Source organism: Trachurus trachurus (genome assembly GCF_905171665.1).
Source record: "Trachurus trachurus genome assembly, chromosome: 13".
Taxonomy (NCBI): Eukaryota; Metazoa; Chordata; class Actinopteri; order Carangiformes; family Carangidae; genus Trachurus; species Trachurus trachurus.
The window spans coordinates 15731472-15754688 of NC_139892.1; the positions used below are offsets into that span (position 1 = coordinate 15731472).

General features: G+C 41.9%; 2 protein-coding genes across 2 annotated transcripts in view; one reads left to right on the plus strand and one right to left on the minus strand.

Annotated features, from left to right (window-relative positions):
* Positions 1 to 1131: 1131 nt before the first annotated feature.
* tnfrsf19 (tumor necrosis factor receptor superfamily, member 19) lies at positions 1132 to 18443 on the plus strand. Its single transcript, XM_083984456.1, has 10 exons — positions 1132 to 1294; positions 2041 to 2132; positions 2877 to 2990; positions 7987 to 8165; positions 8344 to 8429; positions 14145 to 14309; positions 15844 to 15972; positions 16103 to 16205; positions 16897 to 17147; positions 17558 to 18443. Exons 2-10 carry the CDS (start codon positions 2067 to 2069, stop codon positions 17560 to 17562), a joined length of 1098 nt encoding a protein of 365 aa, XP_083840582.1. The 5' UTR covers positions 1132 to 1294; positions 2041 to 2066; the 3' UTR covers positions 17563 to 18443.
* A 1004-nt stretch (positions 18444 to 19447) lies between these two features.
* The window catches only part of LOC310995518 (mitochondrial intermediate peptidase-like), a 28596-nt gene continuing 24826 nt past the window's right edge, over positions 19448 to 23217 (minus strand). Inside the window, exon 19 of the mRNA XM_083984597.1 lies at positions 19448 to 20221. Coding sequence (XP_083840723.1) covers positions 20121 to 20221 — 101 coding nt within the window. The 3' untranslated portion in view covers positions 19448 to 20120. The remainder of the gene's footprint in view (positions 20222 to 23217) is intronic.

Sequence of the window (23217 nt, forward strand, 5' to 3'; positions counted from 1 at the left end):
AGTCAGTGTGGCCTCAAACCAGTTGAAGCTGTGCTGTATTTGTTGTCATTAATTAATTAATTAAATTAAAATTCAAGGGAAAATGCGGATTGATCATGAAATTCATAACTAGGTCAAATCCACTCTTTAATAAGAATACAACTGAACTGTAAGACAGTTGTATACGAAATCATTTTTTGCAAAAGGTTAATCTGGATTCTGCTAAAAATTGGCTGTTTAGAGGGTTTCAATTTGACCCCAGAGTTGTGTTTTGCTATAAAATCTACTTCACATGCAACTTGTAATAAAGGCATATCAGAGTTGGCTACAAACGCTGAATCATGTGAGCATGAATGAAGTAGCCTATCCATTCTCCAGCGTGCTGCAGCTCCCATTCACACAAAAATCACAGAGTTGACATTGAACCCTGCTCTTCCCGGCAGATGGGTTAAGTCAAATGAAGCTCAGCCAATCCTAGAGCAGCTCACTGACGTCATGTTATCTGCAGCTCATAGGGATGAAAGTAAAATGTCAACAACCCCCAAATAGACAACTCATGGACTATAAATTCACATGTTATAAGGAGTCACGTTTGACAAAGAAAAAAAAACACTTTGAAGGCTCCACAACTTTCTCTCTATTGGGTAAATCTATAATATATTAGGCTTTAAAATCGGGACCACAGGGACCATGTCAATGAGCATGAGGTCCAACTTCTATAGGAGCTTGCTTGGCTGGAGTTCAAAATTCAGAGCACTGCCATGTACTTACAAGCAGCAAATTTGAGGCAGAGAGAGTATCGTCTAACTTTTAAACGACATTTTAAAAATCGTTCTCACATCGTCTCTCATAATAAACCAGCTGAGAGGAAACACTGTTATCGGTCACACCGTGGACACTTCAATGGCCCGAGCTCACTGAGCGGTGTGCGTGCGTGCGTGCGTGTGCGTGTGTGTGTGTGTTCAGCCTGGTCTCTGATGTAGGCAGGCTGATCACAGATCAGATACATGCGCTTCAGATCCATAAACCACCCTCCTCTCTCTCTCTCTCTCTCTCTCTCTCTCTCTCTCTCTCTCTCTCTCTCTCTCTCTCTCTCTCTCTCTCTCTCTCTGTACCGCCTTTGATCTCGCAGGGTTTGTCCTCGCTCTGCTGCTGCTGCGGCGGCGGCTCTGTGTTGTGTTGGACGGGGCTGGGGCAGCAGCGCTGACATGGTGAGCAGACCGGTGCGGGAAACACACCACCACACCTCTCGCCGGTCTGCTTTCGACTCCTAAGAACCAGAACTTAGAAGAACAGGCTCCTATTTTGTTAGCAGGTAAGCCGAGTTTTTCCATTAGTTTTTGGACAGTTGAAGCGTTTAGCCACAGACGATATAGGCTACGGAGCAAACTTTTGGTTCATTTGGGAATTCACTAAGACATAAGAACAACAAACCTCCAGTCCTGAAATGAATAGTTAAAGTAGCCTATTATACAGGCTACTAGTATTAAAGCAACACATAAAATAAATGTCGCTTTGAAGTCAAGAGTTACAGACAGTGTCGTGCAGTCGCCTAACACCTATTGTTATGGATACTTTTGTGGCTTTAAGTTGGAGATGTCGCTGACATGGGGACAATATGATGGACCTCTGATACATTTTAATGTTATAGTCCCGAGTGAACACTGAAGTCTTCCCCATGTAAAGCTGTGGAAACTCTGAACTTGAACCTAAGCGCTGGAGTCTACAGTCGCAGCTGCTGACTGACTTTAATCAAAAACATCAATTAACTCTGCTACAGTTTGGACGTGCGTGCGGTTATTGTTTAATCAGTGCTTCATAGCCCACACCTGTTCTTTAAAGAAAGGGCTGTTTGAAATGTGTGTAAGACCAGAAAGCAATGCTATAGTTTACACGCTAGGAATATCATCACATTGACACTTACATGTAGGAGTTTCCTGTATAGGTGTTAAGCATAATAAATAATAAATGGACACAACCAAATAAGGTCTATATTTTTCTTCTTAGTAAAGAAACAATGTATCAACTGTAATCTCAGTATATTGTTGTTATTCTTTTCAGCTAAAAGCAGCAAGTTGCCCATCAAAATGGTCTGGGTGCTTCAACACACCTTCTCACTTGTACTAACTGTGCATGTCATATATTCAACTCTGGTAAGTGTTTTATTATTTTATGCACTTTTTGTGGTTTTGTTTTCCCCCCTACAACCTTTTGTTTGTATTCTTTCTGTATTGTCCAAGGAAGCACGTAGTAGGCTACATTTTGTCCAGATTTAGATTTAGATCACACATTCTCCAGTCTCACTGAGCAAATCCCATGTGCTGGGCTGAGATGTGATGGAGATCTTGAAAAAACAAAAACAAAAACAAACAAAAGCTAGGAAGTAGACACTGTGTTCAGATTTAAAAAAAATCAAATTATCCTCGTTTAATCTGATCAGAAATATTGCCTTTTATGTGGACACATTGTCTTACTTACCTATTGTATTAAGTTGTTGAGTTGACTGCCCCGACTACAAGTTTTTATTTTTTGCAGAAATTACACAAACTGCCCTTATGCCTATGCGCTATGCGATTTGTAACGCCCTGACAATGCTGTAGATCATTTTACATTTATCCACTGACTGCACAGTCGTGATTGATTGTGTCTGCTATCGAGACTCTCATGTCTGATTTTAATGACATTGTTCCTTTTCACTTCGGTTCTGTTCCTGTGGCTGCACTGTTTTCCCACAGGGCTCATTACAGCCTCATCTTATCTGATCCCCCACAAACTATTATAAGAGAGGTTACTGTTTGATGCGTAGATATGGATTGACTCTGCTTTATCTGTTATGGATAGAGGTGGTGATGAAATGCAGGAATCTCATACTTTCACCAAATGACTGTCCCCCTTAGATTCCCGTGAGGGCTGAGGAGGAGACCAGAGAATGCAGAGAGCAGGAATACAAGGACCGGTTTGGAAACTGTAAACCCTGCAAGCAGTGTGATGCAGGACAGGAGCTTTCAAAGGTTGGAACAAAAAATATTTTTAATTTACTGTCTTTTTTCTCCTCACCTGTGTGAAATGAATCCTTTGTTTTAAGCAGAGCACTGTCTTCTCTCAAGAGCATTTTCCACAGGGCCACTAAAAGGAATAAGTATTGTCACTCGTTTAGGAAAAGGAATGTGTAGTAACACAGGGGATCTATAACAGGTCAGTTGAATCAACTTCCTCAAGTTGTAAAAAAGTTGGATGGATTATTCCTGTGGTGAAAGAAAAATCCCCACACACAAAAAAAAGGAAAACTGTTGAGTTCATGAAAAGAATGGACATCACTGTTTAGAAAAGTGTATCTTATCCAGGGAACCAACATTATTTATCACTTCCTCTCTTTCATGTAGAGAACAGCCAAGCCGTTATTAGCTTTTGTAGAACACCGACCCTTCTTTAATCAGTCACACCCATACTTTTGACCTTCTGCAGCTGAATGGCTTCCATTGTTTTTCTCTATTGCACCCTGTCCAACTTATTGTCTTCACTGTTTGAAACTAGCCATGCCTATGCTTGCTGCTCTCTCAGCTGGGAATACAGTTTTTTCCAACACCTTAGCCACAGGTTTTTGTGTGCTTTATACAAACAGACCTCTATAGTGTCAGTTAAGGTTGGTAAGCAAAGGCTTTCCTCTATGGCAGCGACTAAGTTCCTACTTTTGCAAGTGTAGGCATTGATGTAAAGGTGAGTAAACTATAATCACCTGTTATTTTGTGGCACCAACACCAACATTAAGAGACTCTTACCTTTTTTGGTTTAGCAAATATCTGTTGATACACTGCAGAAACCTTCTATCCAAACTAGTCATTTTCTGCCACACACACCTTTGCAGACTGTTATTAAGAAAAATACTGAGACAATGCTATTTGATCTAAGTGGTTTTAATATTTCAATAAGGTTAGTACAGTAAGAGATTTCTTTTCTTTACTTGTTTAATAAACACGATAACACACTATTATTTAAACAGTAGTTTTAAACAGTAGGATTTACTGCAGGACTGACACTAGATTAGTTAGGTGTGCCTAAGAAACCTGCTGTGTATGAAAGTATACCTGTTAAATTTTGTTATAATATCATATAGGCTATACTGATTAGGTATATGAATACATAGTCCCAGCTGTATGCAAAATGTTAACAGAAACAGGTATTTTTCTCCCTAATAACTTTCAGTTGAATTTATTTTACTGTTAAGTATGTTTTTATATCATAAAAAGTAATTAGAACCATAAATAAACAACATTCAGCACATAAACTGGCCGGTGTATTGACTTTAGGTGGGTTTACACTCGACTACATCTTTGAGTACTGATGAGAAAACTCTGTGTCACCCTTGACATCTGTTGCACACATGCATTTAAGCCCAGTTGCCTTTAATCTCAGTGCACACAGACATGCACTCTGTGGTTGGTAGTACGCTTCAGTAGTCCTCATGTTCCTCTGCCAGCTCAACAGGCATGAATGCCGCTAGCCACCCTGGGGTCCTGGTTAATAATTGGCTGCCTCATTCTTTCTCTGAAGGTAGCGGGATGCCGGCTCACATTGGAGACCTATGCCTGCACTCAGAGAAAGTTTCCCAGAGAAACAACTTCTGATCTGAGCTCTGCATAACCAAGACAGTCTGTCTATATTCTGAAAGGCACGACTGAGTGTTGGGAGGGAAGCAGACTTTTGGAGTCCCTCTGTGCAGCTGCCATAGAGATCCCAGAGGAATGTGGCCCAGTTTGCCTCTGGAAGCCGCTCTGAGGCCGGCTGACAAACATCAATTAGCCCCTCCACACTAACTGTAGCTAAAAGAACCACCCACTCAGAGGGAACGTCCATTAAAACCAGTTATTCTTTTCATCTCAAATATATTTCATTCAAGGTTCAGTCATTGTAAGATGCTTAGTCTCTTATGTCGCAAGAAGGTGAAGGGGGGATAACTTACCAGTGCATGCTGGAAAACTGCCAGTGGCCAAAAAGGCAGGAACACAGCTTTGATGTGTCAACATCTTGTAGTATGTAGCAAGAGTGTAACATTTCCTTCAGCCACACTCCCAGGGCAAAGGACTTCTGAATGGCACTGGCTAAAGAGAGAGACACAGTTAAAACAGTGCATTGGCAGCAGAGGGGTCAAAATCATAGTGGTCAGACATCAGCTTTGTTATTCTTGCCAGAAACAAAAGTTTCAAGAAGTGTAATATAGTGAGGGAAACAAAGGGAGTAAGACTGTGTTTTGTTTCACACAGAACTCTGCTTCACCTAACTTGTATTGTATTTTGCATTGTTTCATTACCAGATCAGATGACTGACTGCCCCTCCTCTTGTGATTCCCTCCTAATCTCAGAAATATCTCTGCGTCTGAACATGCTTCAGGTCCCAGCCAGCTCGCCCCCTCTCTCCACTCCACTCGGCTGTTATGTTTGGCAGTCTCACCCAAACTAGATGAGGAGATAGGATAGAGAAAAGGGTTTTTAAGCATCTCCTTTTTTTGAATGGCTCTGAGGTGAAACCTTCTCAAAGCTCGATATAAAATCTGAGGGACTGCTCTTAGTTTCTTATTTGTTTTTCTTGGCTACAAACTTAGGAAAAGTCTTCTCAAAGACTTTGTTTTATCTTAAACACTTGAGTAGTTGACACAAAAGCTCATAAATCGTACCTGAAAAGAAACATAAAAATATTTTCTCTCAGCTTGCAGCAGATACATAATAGAGAATGAACTTTGGATGTGTGTTGTGCCATCATTGTACCATCATTGTACCATGTACACACCCTGAATACATGGTCTTTTCAGGGAGATTTAACAAATTGAATACAGATAATTTTGTTGATACTGGTTGCCTTTTTTTGGTAATTTATTTTTGGAAAAGGCTTATACATTGTGTACTCTTCTATTCATATAATAATAAGTTTAGCATCACAGATTACCACAGAGAACAGTCTTTCTTTTAGCTGCTAAACAAGTCTAAGGCAGTGCAGGGTGTCCGCTCTGTGGAGCTTTGTTAGGGGAGATAAAAGAAGAAAGAGATCACTCCTTGATGTTCTGTATGGCCTGGATCAGAGGGGCAGAAGTTGGCTCCATTTTCCTTTTGTTTCAGCTCTCTGATCTGCTCATGTGTACGTGGCATCAGCCCCCCATCCTGCCATGTGGTGCCCCATGGACAGAGCTTGTGCCAGTCCTGGGCTTAGTGGGGATGAATCGTCCCTGGGCCTCTTCCTTCATGTGGAAGTGGGTCACAGAATCAATGTGAGGTACCTTGTGCTGGCTGCGGCTGCTACACTTTCTTAAGGATCAGTTCAGTTTCAGGGATCTGTGCTGTGACAGTTTATCTGCCCCCCACAAAACACCACACCAAACCCAAACCACCCCTGCTTTAATCGTAGCTGCTTTTTCTTGAGAAAGATCACGGCTTGGATCTGTGAGAAACCGAGTCTTCTTTATTCTGACTTTCCCCTCTTTTATCACTCATCACTCCCCACCCCTCTCTCTCTCTCTCTCTGTCTCCGTCTTTCTCTCTGTTTCTCTGCCCCCCCACCACCTCCACTGTTCACCCTGCCCCGCTGAAGAGCAAGGCCTTATATGGAGAGTTCATAACAACAGCTGCAAAAGTCCAGCCCTAGACGGTCCACTTTGGGCCTGGCCCGGCCCAAGGGTTCAGTGTCAGGCTCACATGTGTTTGGCTGGAAGGACTGAATTCCTCATCTTCTAGCCCGACTGTGCGGTGCCATCACACGATCACATCTTTGCCTCTAACCTCCCTTTTAATTCCTTGCCAGCCCAGCCTGCTTCCCCAAACCCAACCCCCATATCAGACTCTTGTGCCCACATTCCAGCAAGACTGCATGCCCAGGCAGTGAAACGGGACACGGGCGAAGAGAGAAGAGAAGAGAGAAGCCCTGTTTGAAGCTGACCTTCACGTTAATGATATATGAGCAACCCCACCCCTTCCCCTTTCTATCCTCCTGGCTTTGGATTGCGGTGTGGCAACACTGGACAACAGGAGGGCAGCTGCTGTGGAGCTGATAATGAATGATCAATGCATGATGTCATCCCTGCAGGGTCTTTTCACTCACTGCGGTGTACAGTAATATCAGCTGTCATGTAAATGTCAGTCTGTCATTGAGGTCACCAGCCTTACGATATAATTTCAGGGGATGTGACAGGGATGTGAGATCCAGTTAGGAAAGAGACATAACAAGACAAACATTGGCAGATTAAGTTGAGCAGCTGGAGTAATATTTAGGATTAAATAGATGATTTGTGGCTAATTTAGAGCTGGGATTTTGTTCCAGTCACCAAAAAAGAAAGAAAGAAAAGAAATCACCCTTAAACTTAAAAGACTGAATTCAACTGAGATATGCAAAACTCATACAAGCATCCAAGACACCCACTTCTTATATTCCATGGTCTTAAAAATATCTGTCAATTTAGATTTTGATTGGTTTCAGGTGAACGAACTCTCAAAAGGTGGTTTAGAATTAGATCACTCACACGGTAGTCTGAAGCTGTGCTTTTTAAGTGCACTTTCAATTGTTGAACACAAAAGAGTATTCATCTTATTTTCTCCATATAGCTCTCCATAATCCTTGCCCCTTTCCTCAAGCGTTTCCTTTGCTTGCTGGCCTCTCAATCAACGGGACACTCACCAAGTCTGCTTAGAGAGGGAGTCACACAAAAACACAGCAATAAACTTGCAATAATACAACAGTGGGTGTCCTCCAGTGCCTTTATTATTCAAATGCCTGGCCTTTCTGGGTCTTGCAGCGGAAGGCTGCTCATTCATACAGGGAGAGTCAGGGAGATTATTGCCAGTGTAAAATGGACTCTCAAAAGAGGCAGGCCATTGTTCCCTTCTGATCCTGTGAGCCAATATCATTCTTTAATTCCAGACCCCCGGTAGTCCACATTCAAGCCCTCTTTTCACCAGCTGCACATCACCCCAAACCACCGACCCCACCTCTTACCCGGTGTATTTCTCCCGTTAATCCCCCCAGGAATGTGGCTTTGGTTATGGAGAGGATGCCCGGTGCGTGCCCTGCCGGAGCAGTCGCTTCAAAGAGGACCGGAGCCTGCAGAAGTGCAAGCCCTGCCTGGACTGTGGACTCATCAACCGCTTCCAGAAGGGCAACTGCTCCACCACCAGCAACGCCGTGTGTGGTGACTGTCTGCCGGGGTGAGAGGAGCGACACAAATGCACCACACACTTGTATTATTTATGAAAATTATTATTTACCAGAATACTTTGATGTAGAAGAGAAACATGTTACAACAAGCCATTGTCAGAGTTTGTGCATGTTTTCTGCTCATGACAGCTTTGAAGGTTAAAACATGTCATTTTATGTCTTCAACAGATATTACAGGAAAACAAAATTAAGTGGTTTCCAAGACATGGAGTGTATACCCTGTGGGGACCCTCCACCTCCTTATGAGCCTCACTGTAAGCACTTTTCCTTTCTTTTACCTCTTCTAAAAGTTGGCCAGACATCACTGGCATATTTCTTTAAATGTTCTCATGAAAATAGGCTATTAATCGCAGCCCACAATAGGTGATGTTTTAAGATGAAACTATTGTGTCTAAAAGCAAACATCACCACACGATTGAACTCCCAGCCAAATGCTACTAGAACCAAAACTCAAGCAGCAGTGGCACAACCAAGTCTGTACACCCACAACATGCCGGCACAAGGTCCTCGGAGTAACCAGAACCTCAGCCCTTCTAAGGGTGGAGCAAGCCATAGTTCATTCACTAATTCTCACTGAGCCAAGCAGCTATGCTATATGTGCAAATAAACGCTTGGATTTATAAGCTGAGCAGTTGAAAAGCTGAAATGGATACCACTAACATAATAGTGGATTTGCCAACACTAGATTATATTAGCTCAGAACATGTCACTCGTTTTCAGCACTCAATTTGGATTAAATGAGCAAACTTCCTAGGACAAACCCTCCATTGATATTTCCAGACAAAATCTCAATAGCATGTCACAAACTGCTGCTCTGTTCTACAGTACATGTTTGTGATTCAGCACCAAGGTAAACACATAAAGGAGTGGGCGGGTCCATGCAGTGTAATTTATTACCTTTTGTACAAGTCTGTTATGCTAAAAGGAGGCACGAGGTGTGTTACAGTACATTCACAAAGCAGCGCTCACATTCCACTAGGCTACATAATATCCAATTAACATCTTTCTTCCGGCCATTATAAGTAGTTAAGTAGAACCTTATGATTTCAGGTTTCCACATAAAACCAACAGGCGACTGAACTTATACCTTTGGTAATTGAGTGTGACTTCCTGATGGCAGAGGAGGCTGCAACTGTTTCTGAGGAGGCTTTTGGCAGCACGAGCATCAGAGTAGACAGAGCCAGGGTTAGCACCCCTTTGCTAAATAAATGGAGGCAGCTTTCGGCTATTGGACAACCAAAAAAAACTAAAAACATTTCCTTCTTGTTTACAAACCCTAAATTTAAAGACTCATGATTTTACTAAACCGTCTATTGTTTGTTTTTAACATTGTGTCTTTCTCAACCTTGATTTCTTTTCATACGTATATTGTTGCAAGCGGCATTACTGTTTTTGTAATGAACACCAGCCTTGGGACAATTGGCCTCCCTCTGCTCATTTTTCCATCTGTGCAGCTTCCCGTTTTGATACTAGAGGAGGCCTGTGAAACAAAATGGCCATTGTGTCTGAGAACATAGCTGGTAGTTAGCTCCTACAGGGACTCTCAGCGGAGCATTTCCAAATGTTTGAAAGTCTTGCTCCCTCCCTCCAGTGTTATCTTGAGGCGGGTGGTGAAAACTTAAAGGGCAGATCATTCTAATAGGCCACACTGGCCTGGGGCAACGGTGCAGCTGTGCAGGGGAGGCAGTCACCGTCTGGGGTGGACTGTAAATCTTAAACCACCCCTCCTCTCTTCTCCTCCCTTTCCCCTAGTGGCTTTTTGGAGTGGAGTAAAAACGAGATTGTGTTTTATGGATTCCTTTAGCCTCTTTAATGTGTTTCATCTGCTTGAGTTTTTCACTGTCACGGTAGATCACGGAGAGCTGACGAGGCCATTCTAACACATACAGGCATGCAGACAGATATATGCATACAAACACAGCAGCACTCACACAAGTAGAAACAATACTATCTGCTCTTTGTAGCTTATCCCACTATTGCCATTATGACTCTTTTCAACCACAGTGACACAGAATTAGAGTCTGGGTTGGTGTAAAGTGTGTAACTTTGAAATGCAGCCATGATAACTTTGATATTTTAGGCTATTGCAGCTGGAGAGCACTTTCACATGCTACTGTAAAGTTTTTGCATACAACAGAGCTCCTGATGAGGGCTAGCCAAAGGAAACATGATCCAACAAACCTCTGTCCCTCCTGATAACCTCACTGCTCCATCTTGTAACATATTCGCTCCTGCGGCATCCTCACTAACTTCAAAGCTGTGTGCAATCAGCTCTCACCACAAATGGCACAAAACACACCAGGCTGGCAAGGAACAGGAAACATTCCTAACTACTATTGCCTGCCAGCAGTTCAAACCAAATCCTCTCAATATTCAAAAGCACGTTAACCAGAGTCACTTAAAGGTCAACAGCTCAAATGATGACGGTTTATTCTCACTGCCAGTCCAATAAAGTTATCATGCACTTGTCAAAACACAGCCTCACAACAGTTATGAAATATAGTGTTGCCACACTGTGATAAACATAAATCATTTTACCACAGTCACAACACCTTGGGTGTTTCACTTTTGTAGACACATCCAATTCTCACTTAGAGTAATGCAAATTGGTGATTTAATGAGTTGCCAGTCGTACTTGCTTCAGTTGCACCTGAAGCACAACAAGTCCTAGAGACTAAAAGTTCAAATGTGGCTTCAGAGCATGTGCTTTTATGTACAATACAATGTTTGGAGAAGCTATTCAAGACCAGACTTCCATGTAAATGTCAGAAGTTTTAAGGCAACAAGAGAGGATAAGATGAACATCGCCTTCAAAACTCATAAACTTAATATCTGTCAATGAGGCATTAACGCTGTAACATTCCCATATCTTTGAAAGTGAGCAAAAGTTCATTTTCTGGTTTATGGATTAATTCAGTTTACATGTTCGGTAAAAATCTCCTTATGCTTATTGTTCTCGTTGGGAAATAGCACGATTCAGTGTTTTTTTTGCCAAGGTCTTCACCACATGTAACAACTTAGTAAAAAGCTTAATCCAAGGTTTTTGGTATAGTGTTCTACATTCAGGATATAACCATGATAAATGTCTTTGCATGACACAGAAGACACTCTTTTCATTCCTCTTAGCTGCACACAGCATAGAAGACTACATTCTTCTCTGTCCTGGATAAGACGGTGCTCAGTTCTGCTAAAGAAGCTCTTGAAAGGGTTTTTTACAGACCACAGTCAAAGATCCTTTAGAGGCGTAAAGAAGTGCTTCTTTTATTGGGAGTATGTGGCGTTCCATAAAGTCAACAGGCAGGGAGTCTGTGAAAGGCTGTGGTTTATTGGTCTGGTTTGTGTGAAGATAATATCAGCAGGTGAGCTCTCTTCAATGGACCAGTGTTTATCTGTGTTTGCTGCAGCTGCTGGGCCTCTGATAACAGGCCGCCTTTGTGTTGTAGGGCAGATGATGCTCACCTCGGATGAATTCAATTTGACCCTGACAATGAAAACCAAATGTAAACACGATGTTTAAGATGTTACAGGTATGTGTTAACAATACAGGAAAGTTTGTGCACAGGTCTGCGCATACTTAAAAATGACATACCGCTTTAACAGACTTCAATTATAATTATTGAGTTATCAGTTATCATGTTAAAAGAATACTACTTAATGGGATTTAGTGTTCATATATGACTTTACAGGTGTATTGTTTAGTGTGACCATTGGAATTACATGTTGATTAAAATATGTCAGGTTCATTGAACACTAGGGCATTTTAATACAAATATACATAAACTTCCAAATAATTTTAAAGCTTTTTTTTTAATATATATTTTTTTTCTGGATACAGTACAACAGAGACAACAACAACAAAAAATAACACAGTAACACATGGGTAGACGTTCCATGAACACATTAATACCACACCACACACACACACTTACACAATGTGGTCCCGTACTGAGATGGGCAGGACTCTGGGCCCTAACCCACCAGGACCAGGCTCCACACAGAGAGCGAACACGCTGCCTGCTCACGATTAGAGATATGCATGCACAAACATGTAACCGTTTTTAAGATCTGGCACTGGAGTGGCAATGGTTTTTCATGTTATTGACAGTATTTAGTATTTACAGAGCGTTCACTACAATGTTCCCTTACACTGCCCTCTGGGTCAAACCAAGTTTTGCAGAGCCGCTTTGAGTTTTTCTCTGTTTTTCTTCTCAGAAGGAATGTTAAAATACCCTTATCCCCTATCATGGGTGGATAAAAAATGTTTACATTGCATAACAAAGAGCTCCTGGAAGTGAAAAAGTTTAAACCAGTTCCCATGATTAATATACTGAAAAGCAAACAGCAGGGCTCACTGGAAAAGGCCATTCATTATATTTGTCATAATCATAAAACATTCTCTTAAAGTTAGTTTTTTTGCCTGTTGCACTGTTTTGCCGCGTCAGTCTTTCATACTTTCACTGTTTGCTCTGTATTAACCTGCTCAGTCTGTATCCCACATTAATGATTGAGGAAAATTATGTTTGATTGCTGATAATGATCAGAGAGAATTACATGTACATGGCCTCAGAGAGAAATGTCACTCAGTTTGAGGTTTCAGGCACGATGCTATTTTTTTTTGTTCACCAACTCCCTCTTAAAGCTACAAACCAAAGATTGATCGCACACGATGTCTGAACAGTCACACACTACTACAACTGCTGCTCTTACTGCTGCTGTTCAGTCTCAGCTTGCAGTCAGAAAAAAAACGTTGCTAATCCATATCATCCTGCCATGTTTCTAAGAAACTATAGTACCACTGTTTTATAGGATATGTCTTCATCTGGAATATAAGGGATCATTTTAAGTGATCTCCTCTCTCCTCAGTGTATGTTTTTAATCCCTAATGTGATTTTATTTCTTTACTTGCATGTTATGCAGCTCTTAGTTTACATTTGGATCACAGATTGTCTCCTCATGTCTCTGATGAGTGTTTGAAAGGATAATTACACGTAACAGAAGCCAACATTTTCAAACAGCAGTGCCAGTTTATCTGTCTTGGATTGAGATATTGAACGCTAAGCTGCATTAAACCCTGATGTTCAGTATTTGTGGGAACTTGTATAATGAGCACCATTCTTGGGGCCAACATGAGAGAGTGTGTGTGACAGGTCCTGTGGGCGGGGCAAACAGTGACATCACATTTCCCTTCAGGCAGGACGAGAACCGTACCAGTAGCTTAATCATGAAATCAGTGCATGTGCATACAACTCACTGCCAGACACAATAACACACAGAAGCATAAATACATTCCTGAGTGTCGTTCAACGTCACATATACACTTGTATCTGGCCCGCACTTCACCACAGAGTAGTTGTTGTGTCTAAAACCACCAAACAAGTTTACTCACCATATTGCTATAAGCTGCAAACATCTACTGTTATATTATATGGACGCAAGTGAGATGCATTTTAAAAAAGGTTGGAGAGATATAATCTATTCTAGAGAATGAGAGATGAGTAAAAGGTGTAACCCTTAATAGTTGGATTTTGGATACGCCAGACATCAACAATGACAATATAAAGTAAGAAGAATATATATTTGTGCGGAGGAGTCAGGATTAGGAGTCAATAGAGGGGTCTGCAAATAGATTAAAGTCTCGCCCTAAAATGTGTACTGAGTCAGCAAAATCCAACAATTTCAGCTTCACACCATCAAGGAATGTGGGATTAAACACATTAGGTGCATAAACTGAGGACACACAGGTCTTTGTTCCATTGAGGATTGAGGTTGCATGGCAAAACCTTCCCTCTACATCTCCACCTGAGATACCCATTTTTATATTAAGTTTCCTTTTTACAACAATTAACACACCTATTGATTTATTCGGGGCACACAAATATGATATAACTTGATACATTTTATGATTAAATCTAAATTTCATACCTTCATGTTTATCTTTACTTCACAGTTGCATTCCTCTCTGTCCACAGGCAGCGGGCGAGTGAACCTGGTGCCGCTGCCCTCGGTGGTGACCAGCCCGCGGGACATGGCCCTGGCCGCGGTCATCTGCAGCGCTCTGGCCACCGTGCTGCTGGCCCTGCTGGTCCTCTGTGTCATCTACTGCAAGAGACAGCTGCTGGAGAAGAAGCCCAGTGGTGAGTCACAACACCTGGGGCCACAGTCTCCCAACAAAACATTTCAATCTGAAATTTGTTTTTTTTGATTTTGAAGAATTAAGACTGACTCCTCTGATTATATGAATCAGAGGAGGTATTTTTAAACCAATGCACCTAAGGATAGATTCACATTTTAGAGCCAAAGAGACTTTTCATGCTCCACTGTGACTGCTTTCTATAGAGACAGTTTTTTTTTCATAAGCTAGTTTTGCATGTGGTTCTATAGAGCGAGCAGTGAACTTTGATCATTCCTCTACAGGTGCCAACGAATTCCCAGTACAATTTGTACTCTAGACAAGACTTTTACAATAAAGGAAAAGCTTGTTACTACATACTGTACTTCAAAACTCCCCCTATATATATCATTAGAAATACCAAACAGTGAAGATAAGGTGGAGATAAGTTATTTCAATTGTACCACTTGTGTGTGTGTTATTCACTTGTGTGTTGAGCCGGCAGCTGCATGTAAGCTGACGTTTGAAGCACATTTTCTTCTGCAGAGGCTTCAGTGCCTTTAACTGTGAATTTAAAGCAGGGAGTTAAGTGCTAGAGTTTAACATATGAAGCAATTAAAATAGAATTTATAAAGAGGAGTATCTAGAGCTGAGTTTCAGTGTTGTTTTGTTAACTACACAGACAAAGTGCCAGTTCATCTGTCAGGTCCTGGGTTAAGCCTTATTAAACCCTGATGTTGCATATTTGTGGGAACTTGTAAAATGAGCAGCATTCTTCAGGCCAAAAATGTTTTGAGTGTGTGAAACATCCTGCGGCAAAGAATTAATGACATCATGTTTCCCTGGTAAACTCACCTAAAACAAAAAGCATGGTACATAACAAGGCGTTTACCAGTTGTTTTTCTTTCCTTTTTTTTCTTTTTTAAGTGTGTGTAAAGTAAATGCAGGAGTTAAATATTTTGTCAGTCATTCCGCTTAGTCCAAACACGCACCCCACCCTTCACCCAATCCGCTACAAAATGCTAACACAGTTGTTTTTTAAATTATACAAAGGAATTTTAATCAGCCTCATGGACCCGAGGGTTGTGAGGCATTGCCCAACTCATACAAGAGCGTCAGGGAGGCAGATAGTCCACAGCACTGAGGCTTTAACCTGTCAGCAGCAATTACACTGCAAGAAAAAATCATTTCAGACTAGTTTCAGTGTGACAGTGTAGCAGAAGCAGCAGCATACCACCTCCCAAAAGGACATATCATTTATAAAGGCTTTACAAGCATGCAAGCATTTACAATATCTAAACTCAGCTAAAACCATTACTAAAGTTACAGGTTGGTCTGTTTATCCCTTTTGTTCAGTACTAAAGCAGTTATTCCAAATGCCTCAAATATTGTTGATGGGTTTGTGCAATCAAAAAGTTGCTTAAATGGCCTAATGCTCTTAATATCATTAATTTATAAAGCTGCTATGATTAAAGCGGCACCAATAAGAGCTCTATGCTGTACTGGGCCAGCAGTTGTTGAGTGTCTGTGGCTGACTGTCCTCCAACGTGCTTCCTCAGCAGCGTCTCTGAGGTCCCAGGACTGTCCGTACAGCGGGGCAGAGCTGTCCTGCCTGGACCCCCGCTGGCTGCATGACTTTCCCCAGAGACCCTGCTGCCAGTGTCACCTGGGTCCTGGACACACCTGTGGTAGGTTCAGGCCGTCAAGGTTTTATGCTGCTTCTGTTTTCACTACAACAACAATCACTTTTTTACTAGAAAGATAAATATTTTAAAAATTGTGTTTTGTCAGAATCTCATGGTATGTGTGATGTTCCAGGTCCAGTCCACCTGATCCCGTCTCTGTGCTGCGATGAGAGCTGCAGTCTGGGCCGCAGCCAGGACAACAGCCCCTTCCAGTCCCAGATGAGCCTCAGTGACGGGTAAGAACAAACTGCAGCAGATTTATGCCCATGAGGAACAAAACAAGATTGATATCGTCATTTTTTTCAACTTATGTCAGATGGCAAAATAGGAAGGAGCACGCTGGGATGAACAGCTGCTCATAAACTCAATATTGCATGTAGTACATCACTTCTGCTGTGTTGAGTGAACACCTCTGTTTGAACTACCACACAACCATGACTGCAAACATTTTTTAGCCCAGAGGGAAACTGGAAACTGGATCAGGCTCTGCTCAAACATTAACCTTCCATCTAACACTATAAATATACAATCTCAGCAATGTAGCTGTTAAAATGTACTTACAGTGGCTAATCACTGGTGATTACACTCTACACAATAAATCATGTAGTAATGTAGATACAGTGTTGAGAAAATTTTACTTGACACACTGTCATTCGCCATCAGCTGGTGTTCAGTGCATCTATAGTGAACCTGGGAACAATAGGCAGGAAAACACTTAAAAGCTGTTCTTCTGCCTCGGGGGGCCGTGTTCCCATTTTTGTTACTGTTCAAGGTGCTGCAGACATAACTCAAAGTGGTTAATGACTTTGAAGTCTTTGAAGTGCTGAGAGCAACCAGAGATATCTTGCATAAATGAAACACCGCAGGGTGTGGCTGTGAACAGAGATGCAACGTGATAATAACCACACCTATATAATGTTGCCTCAGAAATACACACCTGGATGAGGAGGGTGCTTCGGGAGGACATCCAGAGTCCACTCCCGTCAAGGCTGGTGGGATTATGGGGAATTCAGAGCCTGTAGAACGACTGGGAAAGGAAGAGGAAGAGGATTGCGAGGGTGATGAGGAAGAAGAAAAGAGCAGATCAAGGGAAGATTCACCGGAGAAAACCAGACAGAGCTTCAGTGAAGCTGCGACAGATGCACTTCTTCCCAAACAGCAACCATCGTCTCAGGAAGGTGAGTCCACAGCTCTTTGATCCAAGTCTGCGTTTCACTTGGTGAATTGAGACACTCCTTTGACATTTAATAGTAGCTGCCTCAGAGGAAAATGACAAATCACATGTCCACACCTACATAGATAGAAAACAGATGCGTTTAGATTCATTACATACACTCGTGTAACTTCAGAGTTCAATTAAGGGACTTATTACTGTATCTAACTGAAGATTCAGGCTCTCAGAATCTCAGATGTCGTTTGTAAGGACCGGGACATTTCTCTGCGTGTGCGTCCATGAAGAATATCTGGTAAAAGACAGAGATAGCATGGTTCTTTGATGTTGACAAGACTATCCTGTTTTAAGTCGCCCTCTGGTAGATACGTTACTAATCACTGCGTGTCTGTGTTCCTCTTCCTGCTCTCTTTCCAGGATGACATGGACTTCTTTGGCTCATGTTCCACCCTTGAACCACCCTGGACTCAACAACAGCCGCGGCCAGATCCCGTTTCAGATTACTCACCAGCTCTTTACCGCCCACACACACACACACACACACACACACACACACACACACACACACACACACACACACACACACACACACACACACACACACACACACACACACACACACACACACACACACACACACACACACACACACACACACACACACACACACACACACACACACACTTTGAAATGCCTGCCGCTGACCTCAGAGTCCCTCGTCAAAGCATCCAAATGGAATATGTACATACGAGCAAACAAAAGCACTGCTGAGGAAACGCAAAGCACAAGGTCAAAGGCATACACACACACACAAACACACGGAAACACACACACAGAATGTGAACTCACTGGCCAGAAGGTGAAATTGAATGAAGTTCGAACGTGGAGGAGCATTGACTTGTTATCACGGAGCAAAGTGAATCAAATTGAGCCTCTGCTCTGCCTTGAGAATGTCTCACATCTTCACATGTAGGAGGACATGAACTGTACTGATGATCTAGCAGCTGGTGTTATGAAGCTTTTGTGTGTAAAGGTAACAGTTGTCAAATTTGAGGCGTGAATAAAAGTGTCAAGAGTGATTATGTTGCACATTGAAGACAATCTTAATAACACGGAACAAGTTAAGACGAGGAATGTTAAAGTGATAAATATGTTGTAGATACTGTAAAATAGTAAATAGGTCAATATTTTTGTAACATAGACATGACTGACAATATGTTTGCTTTTCCTCCTCCAGTTATAGTGTTGATGGATGTGAACGGTCACTTTCACATATCGTTTTTGTAAATAAACCACGTGAACAAGTTTACATGCTGACGAATCATATGCTCTCAACTCTTTATTCAACTCATGTACGAAAATGTTTGACAAGTGAAGCTTCAGTGGCTAATGTATCCTCAGTGTTTGCTGCTACCTAAAAAAAACAAGAAAAGAATCCCACATGAAATGACTGGCAAACGAAATTTAAGTGCCAACTACTGTGTGAAGTCGAGGCCAAACAAAACAAACATTTTGTGGATGTCAAACTGAGATAGGAAATCTTAAGAAAAATTATAAAATCATTGAAGAAATTAATAAAAACAAGTTTGTCAGGCAGATTTTCCGTTAAAAATTTGGCATCTCAGCCCAAAAAGATACAAACTTGACAACAAGTCTTCTCCAGAGCCAAAGAAGATAGAAATTAAAAACAGTTTTTACAGCCACATGACAAGTTAATTGATTTTGATATGTCATGTTACTGAAGTGCCTCTTCAAGTATAACGAGTCTCTTTACTAACATTTGGACCGTGTCTAAGTTCAAGTAAAGTGCAGCCACAAATCCAAACAAACTGCAATGTTAAAGCCACCCAGCTCGTTCAGTGTTGGCGTGTTCACACCTTCAAGAACCATGTGAAAGTGCTCCGAGCCGCCTGCCTTGGGTCGCAGATCTGAGCTAGGGCAAGCAAGGACACCGTTGCAGGGAGCAGCTGCATCAGCTGCAGTCCCGGCTCAGCTGATAATTACCGTCTGAAACAGATGCAAACAGTCGCTGAAAAAAAGCATCTGCAGGAATAAGAGAAACTGAAGAAATCCGAGTTACAAGTGACTCCACTTTAAAGTTATTTTTGAGCAGCTGAAAAAGTACAAAAAATGAAGTTTCCAGCTCAGCTTTGAATAAGAAAGTTCAGATCAGAGCTGACCACAACTTTCCTATTTACAACTGAACATTCATTACACAAAATGCTGGACTCCCCCCCCCCCCCTCTCCCCCCCTCCATTCCCCCCTGTCAGAAACTCCTGACAGACAAAACAGATGGAGCGGTATTAATTTAAAGTCTAAACAATGACCACATGACAGGAAGAGCAGATTAGGAATTCTTCCTCACGCTGATTTGATCAGGAAAAAACAATGTTCTGCCAGTGTGTGCACTGAAAAAAGGGATATTTCATCAAAGGATATTAGCAGTGGAATTAATAGGTTAATGGAAATAAAGGCAAATGAAAACATTTAAACTCTGAGGCATTTATAAGGATATATTACATTAGAGTACATTTTCTGTTCATTTTGACATTGTTCAGTGCTGAGAAAATGTCACAAAAAGGTATGTACAATCTCAAAATTGTGTAATCGTGTGACAAGCGACTGTAACATGTTGAAATCACATTATTGTTGACAGAAGGGAGTCTACGGTGATGGAAAAGTGGGGGTGAATGGGACAGAACTGACCACGATTAGCAACCATCAATATTTAGATATAATCAAAAGTTTTCAGATGTTGGCATCAAGTTTTTAAGTTTTATCATTTTACCTTTTCCTGTCATAAACAGAGTCTGATAATTCAATGAGACTTTAAAAGAAACCAACGACATATAAATTGCAAACAATTCATGAACTAAAAATGCTGAGGAAGAATGAGTGTGCACTTTGCTGCCACGGCCTTAACCTCATGGCTCAGCAGCAAAAGATTCAAGTCAGTGTCCGCTCCACCTGAGACGTCGCTCAGCTTTCAGAGTCCATGATGAAGACCTCAAAGTTCGGGTTGAGCTCAGACACCAACGCGTCCACGAAGTCCTCGGTGGTGGGCCGTCTCTGTAGCATCCCTGTCACACAGGAACACAGGTTTAAGAGTGTGTGTGTGTGTGTGTGTGTAAGTGAGTGAGAGAGAGAGGAAAGAAAAAGCTCTGGCGAGGCACTGGGATGAACTGGTTTTCTATTTACTGTCACTCCATCTCACCTCATTCTAATAGGAAAATTACAGATTTTCTGATCCTTTACTACATATTTCTGCCTTGAAGTCACTGCAGTGGTTTTGCAGACCAGCGCTACTCTAATAGGGACTTTTTTTTTTTTTTTTTTAAGAAATCCTTTGAAGCAAGTGCTATTTTTATCCCAAATTAAGTTAAAATCCAATTAAGTTCCTGAATCCAGGCTGCTGCCCCTGAGACTTTTGACTCCAGCTCTCCTGCAATGTCCTCCACTGCGGATGGTTTTATTAGACTCAGGGCAACGTTAGATTTCAATTATTTGATATGAAACGATGAGAAAATTCCCACATTTTGGACGACACAACTTCTTTATTATATGCAATTATTAAAGATGGTGAGCAGCACTTTTTGTTTCACTGGGCCTCCCATACTCTCCTTAAACTGACTAGAAATGAGAAGGGGCCTCGGACGCTGATATGAGCAGAGCAGACTGACTGTAGTTAAGCAATTCTATGAAATTCTCAACATCTTCCCTTTCACAACTTACGGTATGTTGTACATTTCATAGATCTTTATAGGGGTGATACTGAGTTCCACACATATACAGCACACACTCTCTTTACACCATACTGTGACTAGTGCCATGGAGTAAATATGACCGTGCAGCCGTGAGCAAGCCCTGGGAATGTCTGTCTGTGTTTTGAGAGCCTGTCTGCCAGCTCATGCATGGAGGACTCCCTTGCTCGCTTTACAATTCAGCTGCACGCCGGCTTTGAAGTCAGTTCATTTCCCCTTGTATAGCTGCCAATGTAAATAGGCGCTCTCCCCTCCCCCGCTTTCCTGCATGGGTCACCTCCAACGCACACACGCACACACACACAAGCATGTCTGCACAAGCACACATGAATGGAGACGCAAAGAGTTTCACACAGTGATCCTGAATGTACGGACACACATCAAGATATGGACAGTCGAACATGGACACACACAGACGCACACACAGAGACACACACACACACATTACTGTATTACTGTGTGTGTGTTGCTGCCATCCTGAAAACAGGCTGAGCAGGTAGAAACTGAGTGCAGTTCTGTCCTGGCCCTGCAGTGAATCTCCTTGCATGAGAGCACCAGAAGAGGGATTATGATCTCCTCTTACCCACCGGTCGCACCCTGCCCCTTGGCTAAAAGATGATACCAGCGTACAGGGGGTCCCCCACTCACTGCAACCGCAATGCCCCCAGATCCCTGGGAACGAGGCAGCCACATGAAAGTGATAATTTCCAACCATAAATGACAGCCCTAATTAAAGGGCTGGAGGATGTTTCTGCTGTGACCACTCTGTCGACGTCTATGGCATTTGAGCACCGCTTCAAAGTGGAGACCACAATGTTACGAACAGTTGAACAGGTGAATTAATAAACGTTAATACAGAGAATATTTAGGTCAACCCATCAAGTTACACCACAAGACCCTCCACAGAGAGCTGGATATATACCAAAACACAATTTACAGAATAATAATATGGGCTAAGTGCTGTATTAGCAGTTAAGTCATGTTTTCATTCAGTGTTATGGTGTCTGGCTTCACAGGCATCATTATTTTTAGTTAGGCCTAATGAACATCTATTTAATGATGGAAAACAAGAGTAAGAGTACACGGCTGGCCTGGCGGCTCTGTGAGGCTTTACTGAGGGAAATGCTAATGCTAAAATGCTGACAATGACAAAAGTAACATGCATCTAGTCATAGGTTTCTTACATACTACTAACAACTAATGCAGCAGCAGCAGCAGCAGCAGCTAACCATAAAGGCTCAAGCTAAAAATGCTCACAATAACAAAACTAACATCCACTGAATTCAGTGTTGGTATGCTAACATGTTTTCCATTTCATTTGCAACTGACACCTGCAACAGAGGAAAGTGAGCTAGGATGCTAACTAGCAGCATCAAAAATCAGTGCATTGAAAGGCAAAACCACCAATACTCTATGAGGCACACTTGGAAGCCACATTTACCATTGACCTGAGTATTGTTTTCTTATTAATTAATGCTTCACCAACTGGTCATTGTATGTCAACCTGTGGGTGATAACAGTGTTGTAGTCAAGACCACCTAACCCAAGACCGAGTCAAGACCAAGACCAGAGCAAGACTTTGAGGGGGTCAAGACCGAGTCAAGGCCGAGACCATTTGAGACCATTACTGCATTCAGTGCCAGTACTCATAATAATGTGGCTTGATATTTACAATACCTATTACTCAGCTAAAAAGAAAATATCATTCGATATAAAATATTTAATTGAAACAAAGTTTGGATTGAACAGAATAACACACCTGCAGATGTATCCGACTTTTGACACTGGTGCAACCAAGTTTTTTCAGATGGTTACACACAAGCATATACTTTTGTAAAACAATTTTATCTTTAAAGCAGAAGTAAGCGATCCGGTCGTTTTGGCTAACTTCTTGTCAGCCGATGGATTTAGCAGCCCCCGCCCTCGTCATGGATCTATTGGTCCTCGTCCCTACGTCATCACATTCACGCGCATCCCTTGGCTGCACACACCCTTTATGCCGTTCTCTCTCCTCATTGGATAAAGGTTGTAGGATACAAGGAAAGTTTTCTCCTCGGCTTACAGCAGAGCAGAGTGACTGACAGACCCGTGCTTCGGACCAAACACTCTATATACTGTAAGTGATTGCCGTCGGAAGATATAACTATTTAAGACTTATATTAACTCATTGAGTGCCGCGCTCCTTTCCAAAGTTTTAGTCAAGTGTACCGGCAATTTAGACCATTTTTGACGATTTTTGTAGAGCCACAGTGTATTCTATATTATTGCCACCAACACATACTGTGGCTCAATTGAAAGGTTTAACTTAATGCTTC

What these genes read in the sequence shown, in the direction of transcription:
- tnfrsf19 (XM_083984456.1), top strand. Translation starts at nt 2,067, where the DNA reads ATGGTCTGGGTGCTTCAACACACCTTCTCACTTGTACTAACTGTGCAT. An exon ending in ATGTCATATATTCAACTCTG is followed by an intron (nt 2,133 to 2,876) that starts GTAAGTGTTTTA and finishes TGTCCCCCTTAG; the next exon opens with ATTCCCGTGAGGGCTGAGGA. An exon ending in GGGTCCTGGACACACCTGTG is followed by an intron (nt 15,973 to 16,102) that starts GTAGGTTCAGGC and finishes GTGATGTTCCAG; the next exon opens with GTCCAGTCCACCTGATCCCG.